The sequence below is a fragment of the Melanerpes formicivorus genome, unplaced genomic scaffold (assembly GCF_026170545.1).
Source record: "Melanerpes formicivorus ecotype bairdi unplaced genomic scaffold, bMelFor1.0.p_v2 SCAF_2, whole genome shotgun sequence".
NCBI lineage: Eukaryota > Metazoa > Chordata > Aves > Piciformes > Picidae > Melanerpes > Melanerpes formicivorus.
The window spans coordinates 3,743,694-3,763,193 of record NW_027142354.1 but is presented as its reverse complement, the minus strand read 5'-3'; the positions used below and the strand labels follow the sequence as shown (position 1 = coordinate 3,763,193).

Below are 19,500 nucleotides of genomic sequence, written 5' to 3'. Positions count from 1 at the left end.
TTTAGTACTGGAATGGCATTTAAGACCATGACATTATACTGGCAAAAGTCAGAAATGGTTTTTCCAGACACCGTTTTGGTGTTTTAATACTGTTTTCTTGAAACATAACTGTAGAATGGGAGGGGTTGAAAAGGACCTCTGGAGATTATAGAGTCCAAACCCCCTGCCAAAGCAGACCACACAGGAATGTGTCCCAGGTGGGTTTTGAAAGTCTCCACAACCTCTCTGGGCAGCCTGTTCCAGTGCTCCATTACCCTCACAGTAAAGTTTTTCCTCATGTTGAGATAGAACTTCCTGAGCCCTAGTTTGTACCCATTGCCCCTCATCCTATCACAGGACACCGGTGGAAAGAGGCTGGCCTCTCCTTCTTGATACCCACTCTTCAGATATTTGTAGACATTAATAAGGTCTCTTCTCAGTCTTCTCTTCTCCAGACCAAACAGCCCCAGGTCTCTAGGCTTTCCTCATAAGACAGATGTTCCAGTGGGCATGTTGGGCTAGAAGTCTGCTTGCTTGGGTGTGTAGGACATGAGTGCAGGAAGTGTAATGTTACTAATTACACTCTGGGGGTATTGGTTGACAGTTGATAGAATATGAGTCAGCAGTGTGCTCAGGTGGCCAAGAAAGCCAGTGGCATCCTGGCCTATATTAGAAACATAGTGGCCAGCAGAAACAGGGTGGGGATCATCCCCTTGTACTCAGCACTGCTGAGGCCACATCTCCACTACTGTGTTCAGTTCTGGGCCCCTCACTTCAAGATGGACATTGAGCTGCTGGAGTGTGTTCAGAGAAGGACAATGAGGCTGGTGAAGGGCCCGCAGCACATGGCTTACAAGGAGCATCTGAGGGAGCTGGGGTTGTTCAGTCTGGAGAGGAGGAGGCTGAGGGGAGAACTCATTGCTCCATATAACTACCTGAAAGGAGGTTGAATTGAGGAGCAGGCAGTTGCTTCTCCTTGGTGTCAAGCAACAAGACTAGAGGAAGTGCTTACAAGCTGTGCCAGGGGAGGTTTAGGCTGGATATTAGAAAACACTTCTTCACAGGGCGGGTTCTCAAACACTGGAATGGTCTGCCCAGGGTAGTGGTGGAATCACTGGACCTGGTGCTCAGGAACATGGTTAAGTGTTGACCCTTCAGTGCTGGGTCCACTGCTTCTTGGGATGATGTTTCTTTCCTTCCACTTATTGAAATAAAATGAGAAGTGTGTTGATAGTGTATGGGGTGTAAGAAAGTACAAATAAAATATACATCAATCTGGAAGCTAGTAGGATTAGTTGAGGCAACTTTGCATATTGCTACATATTTCCAAGTAGAAGTAAGGGCCAGTGGGGATTTGCATTTTTGATGATCGCTTCTCATACAGTAATTATTCAAATGTGAAACTTAATTATGATAATTGGGCTGTGAAACTGTCACTTCTATTTCATAGGCTGATGCTGATTTTGCCCAATTACAGGTGATGTCCAACTTGTAGCAGAATTAGTTGTTGAGTACTGCTGGCAGTGTTTTGAGAGTAGAACTGGGCAAATTTGAAATTAGGTAGGAAATAGAAGACTGACTAAAAGAGATCATTGTCATAAGGAAGCCCAGAAGTGTTTATAACCAAACCTGCCTACCATTGGAAAGTCTGCAGAGGCAATGGGTCAGGAGGAAGTTTTACACAGAGAGAGTGATTGCCCATTGGAATGGGCTGCCCAGGGAGGTGGTGGAATCACCATCACTGGAGGTGTTCAGGAGGAGACTTGGCAGGGTGCTTGGTTGCATGGGTTAGTTGATTAGGTGGTGATGGATGATAGGTTAGACGCGATGATTTTGAAGGTCTCTTCCAACCTGGTCTATTCTATTCTATTCTATTCTATTCTATTCTATTCTATTCTATTCTATTCTATTCTATTCTATTCTATTCTATTCTAATTAGATGAGAGCACTAGGAGAGACTATCTGTATCCATGTAGACTTGTTGAAGTTTATAGCATAAAGATAATTTTAGGTACTTTAAAATGCAGCCTGGTGGTGTGCTAAAGAAGAACACGAATGTCAGTGTTTGATTTAAACTTTTTAATGGGTGAGAAGGACATCTTAATGATAGTTTAGAGATCAGTCATACCAAGTTCTTGTGGGTGAGATGGAGATTGGCATATACACTTCTATCTCACCCATCTCCTCGATGGCACATGGCTTTTTTTAATGTGGCCGCTGGTGGCCTGTCCAGAGCCTCAGCAGTGACTCTGTCTCAGGCCTCAGGGGAGGTTTAGGCTGGATGTTAGGAAGAAGTTCTATACAGAGAGAGTGATTGCCCATTGGAATGGGCTGCCTGGGGACATGGTGGAGTCACCACCATTGGAGATGTTCAGGAGGAGACTTGATGGGGTGCTTGGTGCCATGGTTTAGTTGTTTAGGTGGGTTGGATTGGTTGATGAGTTGGGCGCAATGATCTTGAAGGTCTCTTCCAACCTGATCTATTCTATTCTATTCTATTCTATTCTATTCTATTCTATTCTATTCTATTCTATTCTATTCTTCTCTATTCTACTCTACTCGACTCTATTCTATTCTACTCTACTCTATTCTATTCTATTCTATTCTGCTCTACTCTGCTCTGCTCTACTCTACTCTACTCTACTCTACTCTACTCTACTCTACTCTACTCTACTCTACTCTACTGTATTCTACCCTATCCTATCCTATCCTATCCTATCCTATCCTATCCTATCCTATCCTATCCTATCCTATCCTATCCTATCTACTGACCTCTCCAGACTCTTCTGTATGAGCTGAGTCTCTGAAATACAGAGATTATGCTGATAAGAAAGACCCTGAAGTGAAAGCGTTTATACCAGTCAGGAGATTCAGAATTTTTTAATTGCTCAGATCATTTAGGGCTGAAAGGTATTCCAGGACATTAAATTGGGATCATACTGGGAGTCTCATTTGAACCTCATAGAGTGCTTGTTTGGAAAACTGACTGGTTTAGCATGTTGATGATATAATTTTGAACTTCAGGACTTGAGAGGAATGTGAAAATTGGAGAAACACAGAATGCAACCTTTTATTTAAGCAAAGGAGAGTTACAAATAACTGCTGCTCCCTGAAAACTTTACTAGTGTTGCACTGAATTAACATTGGCTTTGTGAAGTGCCATGTGAATACAAATAAAGAATTAGAAGTAAAGTACTTTTCATCTGAGGCAGTGCAAGGTGAATAGATAGCAATAAGCTTGTACTCTGTCAATATCAATCTTGTTAAGGAAGCCAATTCCTGCAGTTCATTTGAGGGTTTTAGGTGTACATCTGTGACAGCAAGTTAAACAGTAGAGAGGGCTCCCTGGTCTTCTGGCAGGACCAGTCTAAGCTTCCCAAGAAATTCATTTCTTCTAAGTAAAGCCACCCTAATTAAGAAAAAAACAAACAACCAGGTTGGAAGAGACCTTCAAGATCATGGCATCCAACCCATCAAACAATCCAACCCACCTAAACAACTAACCCATGGCACCAAGCACCCCATCAAGTCTCCTCCTGAACACCTCCAATGATGGTGACTCCACCACCTCCCCAGGCAGCCCATTCCAATGGGCAATCACTCTCTTGGTATAGAACTTCTTCCTAACATCCAGCCTAAACCTCCCCTGGCACAGCCTGAGACTGTGTCCTCTTGTTCTGGTGCTGGTTGCCTGGGAGAAGAGACCAACATCCACCTCTCTAGAACCTCCCTTCAGGTAGTTGTAGACAGCAATAAGGTCTCCTCTTCTCCAGGCTAAGCAACCCCAGCTCCCTCAGCCTCTTCTCATAGGGCTTGTGTTCCAAACCCCTCACCAACTTTGTTGCTCTTCTCTGGACTCATTCCAGCAAGTCAACCTCCTTCCTAAACTGAGGGGCCCAGAAATGGACACAGGACTCGAGGTGTGGCCTAACCAGTGCAGCGTACAGGGGCAGAATGACCTCCCTGCTCCTGCTGGCCACACTGTTCTTCATGCAGGCCATGATGCCATTGGCCCTCTTGGCTGCCTGGGCACACTGCAGGCTCATGTTCAGCCTACCATCAACCAGCACCCCCAGGTCCCTGTCTACCTGGCTGCTCTCCATCCACTCTGACCCCAGCCTGTAGCTCTGCATGGGGTTGTTGTGGCCAATGTGCAGAACCTGGCACTTGGATGTGTTCAGTCTCATGCCCTTGGACTCTGCCCATCTGTCCAGCCTGTCGAGGTCTCTCTGCAGAGCCTCTCTACCCTCCAGCAGATCAACTCCTGTCCCCAGCTTGGTGTCGTCAGCAAGTTTACTGATGATGGACTCAGTGCCCTCATCCAGATCCTTCATTCTTTCCAGTAAATAAAACAATATGTGAAGAATAACCACTTGGGAATAATCACACTGCATGCCTTCTGGGTTTTTTTAGGTCCCTTATTAGAAATGCAGCTACTGGATTTGGTTTTTTTCTTCTTTCTTTTATGCCTTACAAAAATTACGTGGAGTTCTTTCTAAAGAAACTTCTTTAGCTTTCAGGTACCTCTCTCTCAAATATGATGACACACCCTGAATCATTTTTGCAGATTCTCTTTTCAATCTTTTTATCTCATTACTTCCCATAAGTTTCTTTTCATTTTAAAAAACCCTTTAATATTTTCCAGTTTTGCTTTATAGTCCTAGGAGAAGTTTTGATCCATATGCTGGCTTTTCCACCCCAGACACCTGACTTCTGAATAAATTTGCTTACAGTGACTGAAAATGAGTTTGATATGCTTATCCTGTTTTCCATACACTGCAGAACTATTGTGGAACAGTACAGGACTCCAGCACACTGATGGGCAAAGGGAGAAATGGGTTTAGGGAGCTGACACAAACTCTTTTACTCAAGGACGCAGTCTCAAGCTGCACCAGGGGAGGTTTAGGCTGGATATTAGGAAGAAGTTCTTCATAGAAAGAGAGATTGGCCATTGGAATGAGCTGCCCAGGGAGGTGGTGGAGTCACCATCACTGGAAGTGTTCAGGAAGAGACTGGATGGGGTGCTTGATGCCATGGTTTAGTTGATTAGGTGGTGTTGGATGATAGGTTGGACTCAATGATCTTGAAGGTCTCTTCCAACCTGGTCTGGTCTATTCTATTCTATTCTATTCTATTCTATTCTATTCTATTCTATTCTATTCTATTCTATTCTATTCTATCCATTCTATTCTATTCCTTTCCCATTCCATTCCATTCCATTCCATTCCATTCCATTCCATTCCATTCCATTCCATTCTATTCCATACAAAACCAATTTCTTTAACATTTTCTCACAGGCCACATGCTCTACCCTTCATCATGACCCCCCACAGGAATCACTCCAGCAGCCTGAGCTCTCATGCACTGGGGAGTCCAGAACAATGCAAGGTTACTCCAGACATTCTCTCAAATAGTTAAGCAGAGAACAGTGATCTAGGGTATGGTTGGCCTTACCAGTGCAGGGGCACATGGCTGCCTTGTGTTGAACTTCTCTTCCTCCCCAGAGGAGTGAAACAAAATGCTCCACACTAGATTGGAAAGAATTGGACATTTAAATGGAAGTACTATTCACAACTATATACAACAATACAAAACACACAAAATACACAAATTTCACATTCAGCCTCAGCCCAGCTCTCCAGCCTGGGCTTCTCCAAAACCTCACTAGGCCATCACCTTCCAAAACCTTCCCCCAAACCCAGCCAAAACCCCAGGCCTCAAATCCCACCACTCCCCCTGCCTCAGACCTCTCTAACCCCCAAGCCTCTGGGCCTGAATGGTGCAGAAGAAATTAGCTTTGCCCAGACTGCTAGCAGGCAGCTCAAGGCTGAAACCCTCCCCTGAAATACAAGAGATAAGTTGTGGCTGGGAGAAGAGAAAGGAAACACAGCAGAATTGAGTCTGCAGCCAGTTTATATAGAAGACAAAGATGCACTATTATGGGATGGAATGACATAATTTCCTGTGCTATAGCCCTTGGGACAGAAGGACTGCTCATTCCCCCAGGGAGGACCTCCCTATGGTTGGACAGATATTCCTTAACGCACAACATGATCTTTCCTTCCTTTAGGTATTTCTGTCAATGCCCAGGGAATTTTTTGGCTACTGTATCTACATACAGAAGATGATACACAATTCAGCACCACTTAGTTAACTGTTTTATATCTGTGAATGTTTCGACTTTTTCATTTTGCTGACTTCCACCAATTCCCACTGTCTTGCCAGTTTAAGGTCATATACCATCAGTATGACCAATAGGAGTTGGGGCTGTTCAGTCTGGAGAAGAGAAGGCTCCGAGGTGACCTTATTGTGGCCTTCCAGTATCTGAAGGAGGCCTACAGGAAAGCTGGGGAGGGACTTCTCAGGATCTCAGGTAGTGATAGGACTAGGGGGAATGGAATGAAGCTGGAGGTGGGGAGATTCAGGCTGGATGTGAGGAGGAAGTTCTTCCCCATGAGAGTGGTGAAACCCTGGAATGGGTTGTCCAGGGAGGTGGTTGAGGCCCCATCCCTGGAGGTGTTTCAGCCCAGGCTGGATGAGGCTCTGGCCAGGCTGATCTAGTGTGGGGTGTCCCTGCCCATGGCAGGGGGCTTGGAACTAGATGATCCTTGTGGTCCCTTCCAACCCTGACTGATACTATGATACTACTATGAATATTAGGGTTATACTATTGTCAGAACTGGGAAGAAACAAACCCATCCTGAGAAGTGTACGTTCTGCGAGGCATTCTCCCAGGCAACCAGCAACAGAACAAGAGAACAGTCTCAAGCTGTGCAGGGGGAAGTTTAGGCTTGAGCTTAGAAAGAAGTTCTTCACAGGAAGAGAGATTGCCTGCTGGAATGGGCTGCCCAGGGAGGTGCTGGGGTCAATGTTCCTGGAGGGAAGAAAAGACTGAATGAGGCACTTAGTGCCGTGGTCTAATTGGGGTTGAGGGATCGGTTGGACTTGGCGATCTTGGAGGTCTCTTCCAACCTGATTGATTCTGTGATTCTGTCAAAACAATTTACTGCTCTATAAGTTTATTCTTTCTTTTATTTGTCAAAACAGACCTGGAGATGGTGAGAAATTAGTTGAAAATTAGAGCTGCTTTATATATAGGAAAAACATAACATACTTAAAAGTATATATATGTGCTTAAAAACATAAGAAAGAGACACCTAACTGTCAGACTGAAGCAGAATGTTGCCTATATTCATACTTATTTCTGGTTATTTAATTTCATTCCTATGTGAGGCCTTATTGCTAAAGAGAATGGGATTTAAAACGGAAGGAAAACCTGGAGCTACTGAAGGGTATGATGGGTTTTGAATGTCTCCTTTAATTAAAACAAACTCTTTTCAAGCATTTGTTGTCAAAAAGTTCATATTATGGGGTGTCTGTACTTCAGTGTGATGCTCTTGGAGCCTTGAAACTGGAGGGAATGACCCCTATGCCTTTGCTAAGCAAGAGGAACAAGATGATTGCCGAGACTGAGCAGCACAGGGTGGTCTCACCCTTGTTGCTGGCCAGTAACGTTCTTGACTGCCTGTTCATAGCAGCAGCACCCTAATGCTAATGCTCCTCTAGGATTTGGAGTTTGTGTGGTAATAACCTTGTCTTAAGCAGTATCTGCAAAAATCAAACTGTTTTCCAGGAGTACCAACAGTCATTTGAGTCAGCTTCTCCCACTGTCCCTCTGGATCTTGGTGGTGTGCACAATGACTTAATAAAGAGTTGAAGAGAACCGCAGGCACAATCTGCATCTGTGGCTGGTTTTATTTAACAAGTCATCAGAAAGTCCCTGTTCTTTCTCTCTGTGTAGTGATGTCAGTGTTGTATTAGCATGTGTGCTTTTATTTCTTCTAATGTGTTTCAACTGTCAGGCCTGCTGCTCTGAATGTGTGTTTACCTGTCTTTTCTCTTGCTGCTCCTTTGTCTCTAATGGTCTCAGATAAATAGGAACTGTTGCTGAGTGATGCCCATCACAAAGAAGCCTGTGAAATGATTGTGTTGGAAAGCTGCTTGTGCCATAAACACAACTTTCCAGTGTTCATCCATCTTTAATGTGTGCCTTTCCTCTAGCAGTTCAAATAGAATTATGTAATCAGATTTGCTAAGGTAGCTCTTGCCATCGTAATGAAGCTCCCTACCCTGCTAGGGTTTGGTAGCAGCTACTAGAGAAGAAAAATACTCGTGGATGTAAAGTGATATCTTAAAAGGTTGTTTGTTTGTTTGTTTTTCAGGCTACTCACCCAGAATGTTGGCCTTCTTTATGTTGGAAACTTTGACAGACCCTTTGCACAAATTAAGGTATGATTGATAAGCTGGTGGGAGGGGGATATGGGTATTTAAATTATTTCACTTGTGTGGGATTTAAATCTTAACTTAGAGAACTTCCAAGTTATCAGCACAGCTTCAGGAAAAATGTTGGGAGGCAGTGCCACTTTGGTGCATTCTGGGTTTGATTATAGTTGCATCTATGTACTTGTCAAAGAAATTTACATTTTCCTATTATCTCTTGCTTAACTTTGACTCTGGGTTAATTATCAGAAGGCAAATATTCAGGGGTTTTGTTTGTTTGTGGTGGTTTTTTTTTTGAAGGTTACCTTGCCAGTGACATTTCAAAATGAAGTCAGTTTTGGAACTCTCTAATTCTTCAAGTGCTCTTTGGCAGAGGAGGCACTGCAGTAAAAAATCACAGATTGTTTTCCCAGTGCTATAAAATGTAGTAGGAAAGCCTCATACAATTGCTGGAAAATAATTTGTCTTTTGTGTCTTACTGTTGCTTCTCCTTCACTTGAGCTATGATAGTTTTATGTTGTAATTGCCAGTTGCTAATTTTTGTCATATCATAGTATCATAGTATCAGTCAGGGTTGGAAGGGACCACAAGGATCATCTAGTTCCAACCCCCCTGCCATGGGCAGGGACACCTCACACTACATCAGCCTGGCCAGAGCCTCATCCAGCCTGGTCCTAAACACCTCCAGGGACAGAGCCTCAACCATCTCCCTGGACAACCCATTCCAGTGCTTCAACACTCTCATGGGGAAGAACCTCCTCCTCACATCCAGCCTGTATCTCCACCTGCAGCTTCATTCCATTCCCCCTAGTCCTATCACTACCTGAGATCCTGACAAGTCCCTCCCCAGCCTTCCTGTAGGCCCCCTTCAGACACTGGAAGGCCACAATGAAGTCACCTCGGAGCCTTCTCTTCTCCAGACTGAACAGCCCCAACTCCTTCAGTCTGTCCTCACAGGAGAGGTGCTCCAGCCCTCTGATCATCCTCATGGCCCTTCTCTGGACACCTTCCAGCACCTCCACATCCCTCTTGTAATAGGGGCTCCAGAACTGGACACAGTACTCCAGGTGGGGTCTCAGCAGAGCTGAGTAGAGGGGGAGAATCACCTCCCTTGACCTGCTGGCCACACTTCTCCTGATGCAGCCCAGGATCTGATTGGCTTTGCGGGCTGCAAGTGCACACTGAGAGCTCCTGTTGAGCTTCTTGTCCCCCACCACCCCCAAGTCTCTCTCCTCAGGGCTGCTCTCCAGCCAGTCACTGCCCAGCCTGGATTTGTGCCTGAGATTGCCTCCACCCAGATGCAGGACCCTGCACTTGAAACCAAAAATATTTTACAAGAATCTATGGTCTGATTGTGATAAGTTTTACTGGGATTTTTCTTAGGGCAAAGAAGGGGAGGCATTGGCATACCAGTCATTACATTGGGATTGGACATGTGATACCTGCTTTGGAATGCTGGAAGGTTCACATATCCCAGATGATACCTGTAATTACCACACGCTCTGCACTCTTGGCAGCGCTGTGCCCTCCTTTGTGTGCACACACTTGTGCCTCTCAGAATTTCAAAAGCCTTGGTTTGATTTAATACCAAACTTAAATTTCATTTCTAAAACTCAGATGTGTTCCTTTGCCATCCCTAATTACATTACTAAAGAACAGTGATCCCAACAGTATCTAGCAAATGCTTGCTTTTATAGCTTAAACCTTAGTACTGTTTTAAAGTTACCTTAAAACAACATTTGCAGCCTTCTTGTCTTGCCATTACTTGTCTTTCATCTCCCCATTTTCTACACTCAATAATGTGTATTATTCAGTTTGGCTAATGATCAAACAATTTAAATGTTCCTTGCATGAAATATCTTGCCCAAAGTTTTATTACAAATAAGCTTGTATTGTTTTGGTGATAACTCTTCAGAACAGTGCTTGCTTAAAGGTTATGTAAAAGTTCTCTCACACCATTCTCCTCTTCTGAATGAGACACCATTCCTGCCTTCACCTGTCCCATCCACTGCTAATATATATCATAGTACATATCATAGTATCAGTCAGGGTTGGAAGGGACCACAAGGATCATCTAGTTCCAACCCCCCTGCCATGGGCAGGGACACCCCACACTACATCAGGCTGGCCAGAGCCTCATCCAGCCTGGTACTAAACACCTCCAGGGATGAGGCCTCAACCACCTCCCTGGACAACCCATTCCAGTAGTAAGCAGCAAAACAAGGAGGCTTTTCCCATGGCTGAGGAGAGTTTGTAAGTTCACTGGGTGGATTTGAGAGAGAAGTGGCATATACTATGCTTGCTCTCAATCACTTGCAGTCAGCAGTAGTTTTCCTCCCATCACGTGTGGCTATGGAGAGGCCCTTCTGCTCACAGGATAGCTGCAAAACAGACACACTTCAGGATCACACTGCAGGACTGAGTGCCATATCCCTAGCAAATGTATAGAGAAATAGCATCCAGTTTTCTGCAGTTTGTCTGCTGGGCATTCTTTCCTGGAAGTTGTATCTGCATCCAGATACTTGATAGACTAGCTGGACCTCCCTCCCTGCATGTCCCTAAGAGATTCTCCACCAAATTTTCAGCATACAACCCATACTATCACTGTGACTTAAGGTATTCTTTTGTTTCTTTTAAACCTATTGCTTGATCATTCATTTTGGCCTTCTGTCAGGAAAAATGGTGAGCAGTCATTCTCTACTCCTGACTTTGTCTTCTCTTCCACGTTGCCCTGTCTTTCATCTTCTCAGTTACACAATCTTGATCTATTTGTAGCTACTCTCTGTATCCAGCCCTTCAGTATCTCAAATCATCACTGGTTGATGTAGTCTCGTTCTCAAAGTTTTGTTTGCCACAGAATAGGTAATGTGGGTATTCAAAATAGCTTTCAGTTAGTACCTAAGGAAAAAAAATTGCTGTAGATGACACAGGTGTGTTTGAACAAGGTGATTCTACAAGCTGTACTCTGTAAAACCTTGGCACACCACTGATCTGCTTTGTTTCTGATGCTAATGGTAAGCAAATTTATCTCAAGGTCATCTGTTATGTGGCTTGTATTGTTAGCTGTAGCTCAATGACATGCAGTTAGCAAAAACAGTAGGCTTTTTAAATTGAGTTTCCTGCCTGATTACTTGGAGAACCTAGAAAGATGTTGGCTGCGTGACAGCAGGAGTAACTGGTACAGAGTGATGGGGTTGTACCCTCTTAGAGATCTTAAGCAGCAAAACTGGGGAGTGATAATTCATGTTAAGAGTTGATGCTGTGAAAATAAATGTACTCTAGAGATACACAATGGTCTTTTGTAACTGCTGATACAAGTTTCTTTCATTCTTCCCCCAGCAGTTCTTCAGATCTTTTCATACATGGCCAGTAATGATTCCACCAGTTAAATCACCTGTGAACCACACTTGGTTCTGGAATAAGGCAGAGTCTTTGTAACCATGTAGTTCAGATATGCTTTTATTCACTGTGTGATGGTCTCTGGTGGTCATATAAATTACTCACTCAAATTCACTTGCAAACATCCCAGGTATTATGTATTCCATTAAGACACTGCATTAAGGAATGCCCCAAACCACTGCACTCCTCTGTTGGTGTAGATTTATTACTCAAAGTGAACCATTGTTATACAGCAATACTTCCAAGGCATTTTGGTGCACTTTCAGTTGGACAAATAGGAATGTTACCAGGCCTTTGAAATATTCATAGGAAACACATGCACTGCCAAGCTAGTACTCAAAATCTGTGTTTCAGTTTGTGTTCATTTAAAAAATGGAAAGGGAGAAAGTCCTTGTCAAAGTATCCCTTCCTCAAAGCAAACAAATGTGATTTTCCAGAGCTGTGCAGGAGATAATTGCACTAGTGTCTTTGATGATGGAGACTGGAGATGACAAGTCTAGGCATGGATTTTTGAAGTGCTGGCATCTCTTCTAGGATGAGTTTTCTATGACTTGCTTTCCTGTATGTAATAATTCATTAATATTTATAGATATTAATATTTATAGTGTTTCTGAAACAGAGATGAACTGGTAAGATTAAGCAAAATTACCTGATGTGCCTCCTTCTGACTTGCTTTCAGTGGTATCAGTAGTAGTGCATGATAGATTTTTGATCTCTCTACTTCCTGATGCAAAAGAAATGCGAAGCATTCACTCCTCCAGTGTTTGAGTCTTTTATCTGGTAGCAGATTAGAAGAAATGGGGGGAAAAATATTTTCCTAGAACTTCTCAAGAATAGGATGGAATGGAATGGAATGGAATGGAATGGAATGGAATGGAATGGAATGGAATGGAATGGAATGGAATGGAATAGAATAGAATAGAATAGAATAGAATAGAATAGACCAGACCAGGTTGGAAGAGACCTTCAAGATCATCGTGTCCAACCTCTCATCCAACACCACCTAATCAACTAACCCATGCAACCAAGCACCCCATCAAGTCTCCTCCTGAACACCTCCAATGATGGTGACTCCACCACCTCCCCGGGCAGCCCATTCCAATGGGCAATCACTCTCTCTGTGTAAAACTTCCTCCTGACCTCCAGCCTAAACCTCCCCTGGTGCAGCCTGAGACTGTGTCCTCTTGTTCTGGTACTGGTTGCCTGGGAGAAGAGACCAACCTCTGCCTGTCTACAACCTCCCTTCAGGTAGTTGTAGAGAGCAGTAAGGTCACCCCTGAGCCTCCTCCTCTCCAGGCTAAGCAGCCCCAGCTCCCTCAGCCTCTCCTCATAGGGCTGTGTTCCAAACCCCTCACCAACTTTGTTGCCCTTCTCTGGACTCGTTCCAGCAAGTCAACCTCCTTCCTAAACTGAGGGGCCCAGAACTGGACACAGGACTCGAGGTGTGGCCTAACCAGTGCAGTGTACAGGGGCAGAACCTCCCTGCTCCTGCTGGCCACACTGTTCCTGATGCAGGCCAGGATGCCATTGGTCCTCCTGGCTGCCTGGGCACACTGCAGGCTCATGTTCAGCTTGCCATCAACCAGCACCCCCAGGTCCCTCTCTGCCTGGCTGCTCTTCAGCCACTCTGACCCCAGCCTGTAGCACTGCATGGGGTTGCTGTGGCCGATGTGCAGAACCCAGCACTTGCATGTGTTAAATGTACCAGTTTGTAGGTACTGCAAGATTTTGAGTGTTGCTACACTGAATCAAGTTTGTGCTACACAACTTTGGGTTATTACTTACTGTTTGAAATTGCTTTTGTTCCAGGGTAAACTTCTGCAAGTTTCAGTAAGTCCAGTGATTGTTTCAGGTAGCTGCTGGAGTGCTAAAGTCATTAACAGCTTGAAAAGAAAATTCTCTGTAGCAATGATCATTTTATTTCCAGGGAACTGCTCTTTGAATCTGTACTGAAGGAATTGATTTTATGGAGGGTAGTTCCTCTTAATAGTTTTATTTTGCTTCTAAATGAAATTATTCTAAATTATTGTTTAATTCTAGTGCCTGTTCAAAGTTGTTGCAGAACACTTTCACTGTCAGTGTTTATTATCTTTCCCCATCCAGTTGGCTATGTTAGCAGCAGTAGTTACTGTCATATACCTCTGTGTTCATTCACATAACATGGAGCAAATCAGTGTTTTGCAGCTTTCTTTGGATCTTAAGTGGTTGTGTTTATGGCAAACTGAGTGTGGCATGGTTTGGGATTGGGTGCCTTTAAGAAACCATAGAGTACAGGCCTCCAGAGGTGAGATAGGTCCAGGAGGTGGACAGGAATGTGTAACTTTTTGTTATTTCATTCCAAAACTGCCTGCATCTCCCATTTATAAGGGGACAGCGCCAGCTGTCCCTGCAGCTTTTCCCTTTCCCCCCTCTCTCTCTCTCTTTCCTGATGCTGCTCCCTTATCTTTGTCATGGAATGGAATGGAATGGAATGGAATGGAATGGAGTGGAGTGGAGTAGAATAGAGTAGAGTAGAATAGAATGGAATAGAATAGAATAGAATAGAATAGAATAGAATAGAATAGAATAGAATAGAATAGAATAGAATAGAATAGAATAGAATAGAATAGAATAGAATAGACCAGGTTGGAAAAGACCTTTGAGAACATCAAGATGCAGGGGAGTAACGCCTTGAGTGACTTTGGCAGGGGCCTGGAGCTGGCAAGCCAACTTTTAGCTGTGTCACAGGTTCAGTAGTGGGCTTGCAAAGAGGCTTAGTATGGAGGGGGCATTTGAAGCCTGGATTTTTTTGGCCTGGTTTGGTGGAGGTTGGGAAAGCTTTAGCTTAATGGGCTTCTGGTTTAAGCCCATCAAGATAAAGCATTGCTATCAGCTGGCATTAACTTGCAAAGTTTCTTGAATCTGCTTACACTAAATACTCTTAGTATCCTTTCACTAACAGTGAATCTATCAAAGCAAAAATGTCATTATGATCTAGTGTGAGGTGTCCCTGCCCATGGCAGGGGAGGTTGGAACTAGATGATCCTTGAGGTCCCTTCCAACCCTGACAATTCTATGATCTGAGAAATGTTGTGTTTATCAGAAGTAAGAAATCCACTTGTCCCAGCATACATGATATTCACCTGATGGAAAGGAGTGTTACAGGGTTTTAAACTGTTTGCAGAAGAAGTCTTCATAATACATATATGTGACATTGTTTTTAATGGCTTGGTGCCATGGGTTAGTTGTTTAGGTGGGTTGGATTGGTTGATGGGTTGGACGCGATGATCTTGAAGGTCTCTTCCAACCTGGTCTATTCTATTCTATTCTATTCTATTCTATTCTATTCTATTCTATTCTATTCTATTCTATTCTATTCTATTCCATTCTCTATTCTATTCTCTACGCTATTTTACTCTACTTCTCTTCTTCTCTTCTCTTCTCTTCTCTTCTCTTCTCGGAATTTGGTGAAGGTAGATTGGAATGAAAACTTACCTATTTTAGCAGTTTGAGCTATAAAGAGAATGGCCCTGCTTAAACAATTTTTCAGTGCTGAAAGTTTTTGCCACTCAGTTCCTAGCTGCTTCTGGGATTTGGGGAAACTGTTCAGTACGCTGTGTTCTCCATTATTAATCAGTAATGAAGCTTCTGGCAGTCTTTACTATTGAGCTAATGACTAGTTTCATTTTGGGTTCTTTAGACATTAAATTACCATTTAAATAAAGATTAATTACTGCTATTTTATTTTTAGTATTTTAAGAGTAGTTATTAAAAAGTTTCACAATAAATGCTACGTTGTTCAGAGTGGAATTGCTCAATTTAATAGACTAAGAGGGCAGTGATGGTGAAAAGAGCATTTTGGAAGCAGTGATGTGTTCTTAGTGTTTTGTTTCTATGGTAGGAGCCCACTGGAAAGATGCTGGAAGTTTTAAAGTTTGCTTCTGAGGAGTTGGCTGCTGTAGTTTACAGCTCAGTAGCTATGTTCTGTGATTTTATTAAGCTTGGGAACAGTATTAGCTGAGACAGCTAAACCTACCACCTACACTCCAGGACTGCAGTTTGGTTCTAAGCTATTATTTGCCCAACTGGCTCATTTTCCCTCAGCAAATACACTTTTAACTTAAAACTCGATAAAACGTAGTGGAGTTCTGCCAGGGAGAGGCCTTGCAATGGGTAATTGCCCCAGAATAATTTCTCTGATCATATCACATCACAACCAGTAGACCCACCAGCTGCCAATCTATCCACCTTTAACTCTTTAAGATCTGCAGGTGACTTACTGACTTTGCTGTAACATTCCCAGGGGGTGAAATGTCTTCAACACAGCTATTCTGTTTGTTCCGAAGCGGAGGCTGAATTGATGTCTGAGAACTAGGCTAGACCTCAGTCATGACTCCTTCAGCAATATCAAGCATCCATAGATGATTACTGAAGTGATTTGCCACAATTTACTGAACAATCTTTCTGCAAAAATAGGGTCAAAAGCATGAACTGATGAACTTGCTGCTTTGAAGAGCTTATTTCCTAATGAAAGATAAGCTGCTGATTTCTTGACGGCAGCTAACGTTTTCCTTTGTGAGGGACAGTGACTTCTACTACCAATTAACAATCCCAAAACTCCGGGGACTGCCACTGTCTGATTGCAGAGGACAGATATAGAGCACCTAGTTATGGTCCAGCTCTCCAGGCTACTCCAAATTTAGGAGGAAAATTAGTCCAGCTTTGCCCACACACTCAGTTGCAGTCCTGTCAGGGCTCCTCCAGCATCAGGGTCTGTACAGTCTTTTAGCAAAAGACAAAAACCCAAATGTTTTCCCTCTGTGCTTCTTGATAGCCAGTAAGAGTGTGCTGGTGCCCAGAGTGGCTGGAGAGCGGCCAGGTAGACAGGGACCTGGGGGTACTGGTCAGTGGTAGGCTGAACATGAGCCTGCAGTGTGCCCAGGCAGCCAGGAGGACCAATGGCATCCTGGCCTGGATCAGGAACAGTGTGGCCAGCAGGAGCAGGGAGGTGATTCTGGCCCTGTACACTGCACTGGTTAGGCCACATATTGAGTACTATGTCCAGTTCTGGGCCCCTCAGTTTAGGAAGGAGGTTGACTTGCTGGAATGAGTCCAGAGAAGGGCAACAAAGTTGGAGAGGGGCTTGGAACACAAGCCCTATGAGGAGAGACTGAGGGAGCTGGGGTTGCTTAGCCTGGAGAAGAGGAGACTCAGGGGTGACCTTATTGCTCTCTACAACTACCTGAAGGGAGGTTGTAGACAGGCAGAGGTTGGTCTCTTCTCCCAGGCAGCCAGTACCAGAACAAGAGGACACAGTCTCAAGCTGCACCAGGGGAAGTTTAGGTTGGATGTTAGGAAGAAGTTCTGTACAGAGAGAGTGATTGCCCGTTGGAATGGGCTGCCTGGGGAGGTGGTGGAGTCACCATCATTGGAGGTGTTCAGGAGGAGACTTGATGGGGTGCTTGGTGCCATGGGTTAGTTGTTTAGGTGGGTTGGATTGGTTGATGGGTTGGACGCGATGATCTCAAAGGTCTCTTCCAACCTGGTCTATTCTATTCTATTCTACTCTATTCTATTCTATTCTATTCTAATTATTTGTTGCTTTGCTTATTGAACTTCTACATACAGAGAGAGGTTTTTTGCTTTCACTGCCACAGCAAGGAAAGGTTTCTAACTTATCGTGCAATCATACTCTGAGATTTGTTTTGGTTACTGATTTCTCTTTCTTATTATTTTGTGTGTCAAATGTGATATGAAATGCCATAAAAGAAAACATAAGGCTTCAGTGTGAGTAAAAAGACAAACACAGTCCTCGAATTTCTGGAGAAAAAAAGGAAAGCACAAGCCCTATGAGGAGAGGCTGAGGGAGCTGGGGTTGCTTAGCCTGGAGAAGAGGAGGCTCAGGGGAGACCTTATTGCTGTCTCGAACTACTTGAAGGAAGGTTGTAGCCAGGTGGGGCTTGGTCTCTTCTCCCAGGCAACCAGCACCAGAACAAGAGGACACAGTCTCCAGCTGCACCAGGGGAGGTTTAGGTTAGGTGTTAGGAAAAAGTTCTTCACGGAAAGAGTGATTTGCCATTGGAATGTGCTGCCCGGGGAGGTGGTGGAGTCACCATCCCTGTAGATATTTAAGAAGAGAGTGGATGGGGTGCTTGGTGCCGTGGTTTAGTTGATTAGATAGTGTTGGATGATAGGTTGGACTTGATGATCTCAAAGGTCTTTTCCAACCTGGTTAATTCTGTTCTACTTCTATTCTATTCTATTCTATTCTATTCTATTCTATTCTATTCTATTCTATTCCATTCCATTCCATTCCATTCCATTCCATTCCAGTGATTTCAGTCAGAAAGAGACACCACTGAGCTGAACAGAAGACTGCTATGTTAAAGAAAAATGGCACCAACTTTTACTTGGTTAGCTTATCAGGATGGTGTCACAGAAGGATTATTTCATCTTCATATTAGCAGAGCAGACACAAGGAGTGAGGGGAAAAAAGAGAGAAGATTATTTTAAGCTAGGAAAGTTAATGGTATGAGAACAAATGGATTGTGCTGGACAGAAATAACTTTATTCTGTAAGCTGAAGAATACTTTCAAGAGGTATGGATCTAGATCCAGCTTCCACTAGAAACAAACACCTGTACAGTAGCAAGAAGGAATGTGATGATTATATGACTGGATGACTGTGAAAGAAGATAAACTCAGATAATCTGAGTGCCTACATTTCATTAAACACAGTCACTCTGAATTAAAACACACAAGCTGAGGATAAAGCTGTATAATATTCTGCCTCTTCTGAAGTTCACACTGTTTATTTAGAATAAGGTAATCAGAATTAATAACATACATTTATGCCTATTAACAGTCTCCAAACAGAACTGGTGGGTGGCTCTCATGTTTTGTAGGAAGTTACTGCAGGATTTTCATATCCTCTTGCTAGACTTGGAAGCTGCAGTGGGCATCACTGGAGTTGCTTTTTATTGCTGCTTGTCCTTGTTAAGGAATTTATTGGATTTGTAAGTAAGATGGGGCAAATACAGATATGAGATTGAGCACATCCAAGTGCCGGGTTCTGCACATCAGCCACAACAACCCCATGCAGAGCTTCAGGCTGGGGTCAGAGTGGCTGGAGAGCAGCCAGGCAGAGAGGGACCTGGGGGTGCTGGTCAATGGTAGGCTGAACATGAGCCTGCAGTGTGCCCAGGCAGCGAGGAGGGCCAATGGCATCCTGGCCTGCATCAGGAACAGTGTGGCCAGCAGGAGCAGGGAGGTCATTGTGCCCCTGTACTCTGCACTGGTTAGGCCACACCTTGAATACTGTGTCCAGTTCAGAGCCCCTCAATTTAAGAAGGACATTGAGACTCTTGAATGTGTCCAGAGAAGAGCAACGAAGCTGGGGAGAGGCCTTGAGCACAAGCCCTATGAGGAGAGGCTGAGGGAGCTGGGGTTGCTTAGCCTGGAGGAGTCTCAGGGGAGACCTTCGTGCTGTCTTCAGCTATCTGAAGGGATGGTGTAGCCAGTTTATACCTCCCTTCAGGGAGCTGTAGACAGCAAGAAGGCCTCCCCTGAGCCTCCTCTTCTCCAGGCTAAGCAACCCCAGCTCCCTCAGCCTCTCCTCATAGGGCTCGTGCTCCAAACCCCTCACCAACTTTGCTGCCCTTCTCTGGACACCTTTCAGCAGCTCAACATCTTTCCTAAACTGAGGGGCCCAGAACTGGACACAGGACTCAAGGTGTAGGCAGTAAATGCCAGCATGCAGTCACCATGCTTACTCTCTATAGAAACACTGAAGGGGAAAAAATAATCTTACCCCAAAAAATCAAAACATCCATGTCTAGCTTTGGAACTGGTGATGCAAACAGAC

The 19,500-nt window shown here is 44.0% G+C and overlaps 1 protein-coding gene across 1 annotated transcript in view; it reads left to right on the top strand.

The window, feature by feature from the left end:
• The window catches only part of RNGTT (RNA guanylyltransferase and 5'-phosphatase), a 319,301-nt gene that overhangs the window by 261,705 nt on the left and 38,096 nt on the right, over positions 1 to 19,500 (top strand). The window contains exon 14 of the mRNA XM_068149390.1: positions 8,202 to 8,268. Coding sequence (XP_068005491.1) covers positions 8,202 to 8,268 — 67 coding nt within the window. The remainder of the gene's footprint in view (positions 1 to 8,201; positions 8,269 to 19,500) is intronic.